Source organism: Callorhinus ursinus, unplaced genomic scaffold, assembly GCF_003265705.2.
Source record: "Callorhinus ursinus isolate GAN/ISIS: 27379988/994484 unplaced genomic scaffold, GSC_fseal_2.0 scaffold25, whole genome shotgun sequence".
NCBI lineage: Eukaryota > Metazoa > Chordata > Mammalia > Carnivora > Otariidae > Callorhinus > Callorhinus ursinus.
This window is the reverse complement of record NW_027397087.1, coordinates 38,063,557-38,070,484: the sequence shown is the minus strand read 5'-3', so window position 1 is coordinate 38,070,484 and position 6,928 is coordinate 38,063,557. Positions and strand designations below refer to the sequence as shown.

The 6,928-nt window shown below is 59.4% G+C and overlaps 1 protein-coding gene across 2 annotated transcripts; it reads right to left on the bottom strand.

Moving 5' to 3' along the window:
- Positions 1-1,474: 1,474 nt before the first annotated feature.
- Positions 1,475-4,634, bottom strand: ISLR (immunoglobulin superfamily containing leucine rich repeat). Of its 2 annotated transcripts, none has more exons than XM_025884170.2 (2): positions 4,297-4,634; positions 1,475-3,494 (listed from the first exon to the last, which is right to left on the bottom strand). In XM_025884170.2, the coding sequence occupies exon 2, from the start codon at positions 3,484-3,486 to the stop codon at positions 2,200-2,202; it is 1,287 nt and encodes a 428-aa protein (XP_025739955.1). In that variant the 5' UTR covers positions 3,487-3,494; positions 4,297-4,634; the 3' UTR covers positions 1,475-2,199. The 2 variants fall into 2 exon arrangements, with proteins under 2 accessions (XP_025739955.1, XP_073733561.1); XM_073877460.1 differs by lacking the exon at positions 4,297-4,634 and adding an exon at positions 3,695-3,885.
- Positions 4,635-6,928: the final 2,294 nt, after the last annotated feature.

The following is a 6,928-nucleotide window of genomic DNA, read 5'->3' as shown; positions in this document are numbered from 1 at the left end:
GGCCCAGCAGAGGCACGGAACAGTGATTCTCATGAGAGAATCAGGCACAGGGGTGATGCATGGCTGGCTGGGGAACTCGGGCTTCACCCTGAGGGCTGGGGGAGCCACGGAGGAGTTTAAAGCAGGGAAGTGGCTAGTTCATTCAGAGCACAGTGTTCCCCAGCTGCCCCTCACTCAGGTCTTGGGCCCAGGTCCCACTTCCAGAAGACAAGCCTGCTGTGCTGTGAATGGAGCCAGAGAAGTCAGGGGTCCGAGCTGGGTTAAGATATCAAGCCTTAGATAATCAGAGTCAATCGGACACTTAAGCATCCTACCCGTCCTTTGTTTTCTGAGGAAACCAAAGCCCGGAGGTGGGCAGTGATTTGCCCAAGGCGGCACAGGGGACTTGGGTCCATCCTGCTCTTTCCACCAGATGCGCAGTCACCCTTGACATGTGCTGCTGGTGACATCAGCTCAGCCGAAGCCACGAGCTGCTGAGGGGGTTGGGGGAGGTTCTGTCTGGGGACCAGGAGGAGGGGGATGGGGAGCTGGCCAGCCTCCAAGGCTCACAGCTGCAACCCCAGGCTCCTTGGCCTCCCTGCCTCCACTTTGCTGGGCTCAACAGTCTCGAGCGCAGAGCTTGGGAGGCCACAGAGCCTCTCCCGGGGGGGAGGGGGTGGTGTCTTGTCCCTGTGGGCAGCACCCTTCAGTCCGGAAAGGGGTGGGGACGGAGACACATCTCGGACTGGGCACAGATACGGGGATCAGTCTCCAGGTTCCGACTCCATGTATGTGCTCCCCACTCTAAGAGACCCGCAAGATGCTGCCAGGACCTCACTCCCGCCCCACGTCAGTCAGTGATCCACCTGCTGTGTGGGAAAGTCTCCAAGGCAAGGCCAGACTTTCCTCCAGGAACACCGTTTCCTCTTCCTGGAAAGCACTGTTCGTCTCCTCCCCCTCGAAGCTGCTCTCTTATTCTCTGAGTCCTTCTCTCTCCGCCTTCTCTCTCCACTGCCCTGTGTCCCCAGCTCCTCCTTGCTCTTTCCTCTCCATCTTGTCTTGTCTGTGCCTCATCTCCTCCCATCTCTTCCAGGAGCTGGACCGGGAAGAGCGGCCACAAGGCGGGGACTCCCATTCCCCGTCCCCCTCCACGAGGCCTCCCCAGGCCACTGCTGGCAGGAAGCCCTGCTCAGGGCCACCAGGACCCCAGGGAAGCCTCTGTAATGGTTATCAGGGCCGCACCCCCATTTGTCCTGTGGGCTAGTTTGAAGAGAGAGAACATCTGCCGTTCGGCTCAGCTCGAGGCCCAGTCCCCGGCCCACCGGCCCGCCCCTCTCGTGCTGCCTGCTGCACAGTCTGTGTGCCTCGCGGGCCCCGCCACGTGTGCACAGGCAGCCTGGGCGTCCTGACTCTCCAGCGCCCTGTCCTATCCCAACCGGGCTGGTAAGGAGGGGTCCTAGATTCAGACAAAACGCCAGGGAGAAACACAAAGCGAGCATCAGAAATGCTGTTTATTTCTCGGCCGCCCCTGGGATGGCTAGCCTCTTTGGAGGGGCAGGCTACAGATGCATACTTGGAGAAAAGGTAGGACAGCTGTCCAGGGTGGAGGGGCCCAGGGCGGGAAAAGATGCAGGCCATCCTGGATCCTCCAGTCCTGTCTGAGATGAGGGCGCTGATTCCCGAGCCCCCAGATCATCAGAGAATGCCAAGAGGCAGCAGGAGCTCAAGCAGGTCACCAAGAGCCCAGAGCCATGCCAACCACTGCCCCTAGACCCTATTCCTCCCCCCTGTGCCCTGTCTGCTTCAGGGTCCCTCCCTGCCAAGCCCCCAGCCCCAGCCCCGTGCCCCCAGCCTTTGCCAGCTTGTCGGTCCCAGTGCCTGGAATGCCATCGGTGAGGCTTTGCCCAGTTGGTTAGGGCATCGCCCTGATAGGGGAGCATGGGCAGGGTGGTTAGCAGCAATCAGCACCGTAGACGGTGAGTATGGAATCAGGTCCTGTTGTAGTCACTAGCTTTGAGCAAGTTTAGAAGTTGGGAGTGGTGAGTATTCCAGAAGAGATGAGAAGGGAGGTAGGAAGACGCGAAGTCCCCCATGCAGGCTTGGGAGTTGCCACCCTCAGCGCCCTGTGACACTTTTAAGGGACATCTGTGATGTCAGCGGGGGGGGGGGCAGTCAGGGAGGCCTTGGCGTTGCGGCCCAGGGTGGGGGTGTGGGAGCAGGCTAGAAGGAAGTGAGGAAGGTGAGGAGGAGGCTCTGGCCTAGCAGGAGCAGGCCAGGGGGTTGCTGCCCAGGGCCCCCTTCTCCTGCTGCTGCAGCCTCGGAGCCCCCAGTGCGGCTGAGGTAGATGATGACAACGTTGTCCTCCGGACCCGAGGGCTGCACCTCGTTGTCCACCGTGTAGCAGCCCTTCCCCTCGGCCGCTTTGCCGTGGAACCTGCGCCCCAGTGCATCCTCGCCGCCCTCCCCAGGTGTGGCCAGTGCCACGTTCACCGAGCTCTCTGCACTGCCCAGCTCGTTGGTGGCCAGGCAGCTGTAGGTGCCCTCCTCCAGCTTGCCGAAGTCGGGGATGAGCAGGCTGCCGTTGGCAAAGGCCCAGAAGCGCGGCCGGCTGCCGGCCGCCAGGGCGCCGGGCAGGGCCTGCCCGTCAGCAGCCACGTTGGGGCTGGCGATCTCCACGGTGCCGCCCGGCGTCTGGATGTGCCAGTGAAGCTGGGGCGCCGGTTGCCCATCCACGTCGCAGTGGAGGGCCAGCACGAAGCCAGGCCGCAGCTCGGCGCCGTCCTGGCTGGGCTGGTAGGTGAGCTGCACAGAGGGCGCCGAGCAGGGCAGCGGCAGCAGGCGGCTCAGCGGTGTGCCCTTGAGCACGTGGGGCGACGCGCAGGTGATGTTGTCCTGCTCCGGGATGGACACGGCCGTGGTCAGGGCCCACGTCTTGAACCACACGATGCTGCAGGTGCAGTCGAAGGGGTTATCGTTGATCTGCAGGTGGGACAGCGCGGTGAGTGGCGCAAAAGTGCCCTCAGCCAGCGTCTGCAGGCGGTTGTGGTTGAGCTGCAGCGAGCGCAGGGCGCGGAGGCTGCGGAAGGCGTCCCGGGGGATGAAGGTCAGCTCGTTGCTGTCCATCTTGAGCAACTGGAGGGCACTGAGGTTGTGCAGGTCGCGCCAGGCAAAGTCAGAGATGAGGTTGTGGCTGAGGTCCAGGCTCTTGAGATGGCCCAGTGGGGCCAGGGCGCCGGCGGCCACTGCGCGAATCTCGTTGTGCGCCAGCCACAGTGACTGCAGCAGGGGCACCTCCCTGAAGGCCCCCTCTGGCAAGCTCGGCAGCCGGTTGGCTGACAGGCTCAGCGTGGTCACGTTGGCGGGGAAGCCGGGTGGCACGGCCTCCAGGTCACGGTAGGCGCAGTCGGCGATCTGGAAGCCGTACTTCTCCCCGCAGTCGCAGGGCTCGGGACAGGCCTGCGCCAGGCCCAGGAGGACCGCCCAGCACAGCAGACGTAGCTCCTGCATCCCACCTCCTGCAGAGAAGGGCATGCCGCCAAGGTGACCCTAAGGACCCACGCAAGGCACTCGTCCCTCTCAGGACCCCAGCCAGATAGGGCTCTTCCCCATCAGAAGGTCCTGCCCCACAGAATCCAGCTAAGACCCAGCACCACCTTAGCCCGCAGCCCATTCTACAGAGGGGGAAACCGAGGCCCAAAGAAGGGCTAGGACTTGCCGGAGGTCATGCAGCCAGAAGAGGCGAAGACCGGACGGAAGAGGACCCCAGCGCCTCCTCTGAGCAGAGAGCGCTCCCTGCCTCGGCCAGCTCCGGAGCTGACTTTATGACTTGAAATCCGTTTTCAGCCGCCCCCTCCCCCAGCACTCCGCAGAACCTCCCTCCTACCCTCCCACATCCTGGCCACAGTCCCTCCCACCGGAGCCCCCCATAGGTTTGCTTTGCCCCGGCCCAGACAGGGCCCCTTGTGCAGTGCACACCACCCCCATCCACCCCATCTGCCCCCCTCCTGCTCCTACGGGCTATGACCACGGCAGACACCAAACCCTTTCTACAGAATCACACCCATGGCCTGTTCGGTTCAAACTGCGCCAGGCAGCTGCCTAAATAAAGCCCCGCCAGGACCTCTCAGCTGGCTTGGGCGAGGCCAGTGGCTCAGCCCAAATGCTGTTGGGATTTCCGGGGATACGGTTGCTGGCGGGGCAGATGCCCCGTGCCCAGATCCAAACAAGGGATTGTCCCCAGCACCCCGAACCGACAGGAAAGTACCGGACAGTCCAGCCCCTGTGCCCAGCAGGCCTCCCCCTTTCCCGCTGGCTTACCTTCAAACTACTCTTTCTTAGCCAAGTGGATCCTCTCCTAAGATGGAACCAAAGAGCAACAAAGGACAGAGTCAGCTCAGGACAGGCTGCAGGGCCCAGGGTGCTCGAGGGAGGATGAGGAGGCTGGAGGAAGGGGCAGCCTGGTTCCTGTCCCACCGTCAAGTTGCTTGCCTGTGCCCGCCCTTCCCTGGACAGGGTGCCTGGGGCCCCGCTGAGAAGAGGCTGCAGGAAGGGAGCCCAAGGCAGCCTGGACACTCCCTCCTTCTAGCAAAACAACTTCTCTGCAGCAGCAAGGACCCGTGTTTCATAAGTGACACCAGAAACTTGAGGGGGAAAAGATGCCAATTTTTTTCTTTTTTTTCCCTCTCTCTCACTCACTTTTAGCAGCTTCAACTTCCTTAAAGACACAGCACTAGCTGTACAGGACCCAACAGAAGATGGGGCTGGAAAGATTTTTATGGAGCGAAGAGTAAAAATCGAATCCCATGGAAGGTGGGAAACATTTAACCGCACTTCAAACGAGAAAAGGGGGGGGCGGGGGGAAACTTCTCCTAGCTGGGGCCGTATGAGTGATCACGTATGCACATTGTGTGACGTTTCGATGTGTGGATGAGTTTGTGTGTTTGTGTGGATGTAGGTGTAAGACCGTGTGTGTAAATTTGTGTGTTTGTGAATGTTTGAGTTGTGTTTGTGTAGGCGTGAGACTGTGTCTCTGGGTGTTGTCTCTGCGTTCGTCCGGGTAGATTGAGTCTGTGTGCGTATGTGTGTGGGGGGGTGTGTTGGTGTGTAGAAGTGTGTGTCTTTGTGTCCATGTGTTTGTGGGGGTGATGGTGTGTTTCAATGAAAAGCTGAGAAGGCCAGAGTGTGTGAAAAGCCCGCCAGGCTCCAACACCTCAGTAAGAAACCAAGATGTTAGTCCTGTTTTTGTAAGAAAACACATCTTCCTCGTCTGTGTCAGGCCTGCCTGCTGGCTCCGAGGCCAGGCTGCTCTAAACACATGTTGTCCAGAGAGGTGCTAAGGCACCCAGGCCCCAGACTCGGCTCCCCACTGCGCCAGGTGGGGAGGGGTCAGGGAAGCAGGCAGAGGGGTGACAAGGTTCTGAACCCCATAGCAGGAAGCTCAGGACAGGGCTGGGTCAGGCTTCAGTTTCTCTGGCTGGGATTCTGAGATACCCAGGCTCACAGAAAAAGTTCCATTACCCAGGACTGCCCACCTGACAGGCAGGGGTGAGGTTGAGGGCCGCACTCCTTCCAGAATATTCTCTCCGTGTCCTCCCACAGTGCTTGAAATCCCACCACTGGTGTTGCACGTCCTGGGGTGGGGGGCCACCGCTTTCTTTCTGGGCTGCACTGTTCCCACACTAACTGTGTGGAAGGGACATATGCCTCCAGGGCGAGGGTATCTGATCTTTCTCCCCACCGAGGAGGGCCCAGAGGAGTGGGAATGGGGAGGAGAAAGGGGCCCAAAACAAGAGAGTCAGAGGAGAAACCAAAAGATGGGAGAGTTCCCGAAAAGCACTTTGTAGACTACATAATTTTGCCCTCGACACCATAAGCCTGCTCATAACCCCTCAGCCCCTCTCCTGCAACCTTCCTTCTCCTCCCGTCTGTACATCTGGCTGAATTCTGCTCAGGACTCAACTTACCCTCCTGGCAGGGCCAAGACAAACAGTATCGTCTTCGGCCAAAAGCATCCCCGGGGAGCCCTCATCGAAGCTCATCACACCCCCATTCCCCTGTCACCAAGTGAGGCTGCAGAAGTCCTGGCAAACACAGTGTGCCCCCTGCAAAACACCCCAGTCTGATACCCAACTCAGAGAATATTCTCGAAGTCTGAGTTCCGTCCCACTGCAGGCAAAGCCTTGTCTGGCATCACTGTTATTGTGCTGGAGAATTTGGGGGGATCCACTAGAGGCTGGACGCACACACATCCAGAGTTCAATATACCAGAGGGGAGAATCTGCCACCTCAGTGTCAGTCACGGAGGGTTTCCCGGTGGAGGGGCTTCACTGTGCTTTTGTATAGCCCCTACACCACCTCACTCACACAAGGGCCGTGCCACCTCCGAGGGGCTCTAAGGAGCTCACGGTCTCCATCCGGCCCAGAGTGCAAAGATCCTCCTCGCCCTCAGACCCTCCTGCTGTGGTTGGAACCTTTTGGCATTTCAGGCTTCCATTAAACATCATCTCATTGGAGCAGCCCCTTCTGAGACCACTAAAGCTGCTGAGACCCCCATTAATTGTCCTCATAGACCTCCCTGGTTTTTCTGCAGAGCTCTTACTGTCTTTCTTGATGACTCTTGTTTTCCTTGGAGTTAATTGTCTTTATCTGGGTGGGGGGAGGGGGCTTGGTTTTTTGTTTTTCATGCTTATCACTAGTTCAATTGCCTACTCTCCCCCAGTTGGGTAAATATGAAGTACTCAACATAAGTAAACACATAAAGTACTCTATCAGCTTTATCTTGGAGCATCTCTCCCTGAGCCTTCTGACCTGCTCCCATTCAGTTTATTTGGATGCTGGCTATGCCGCGGGCACAGGGGATGGCCCACCTCCATTGCTCAGGGGTCCGTTCCTCAGCTCTCGGGGCTGGGACCTCTTGCTTCCTGGGTCCCACGTCTTCCCCTTCTTAGTT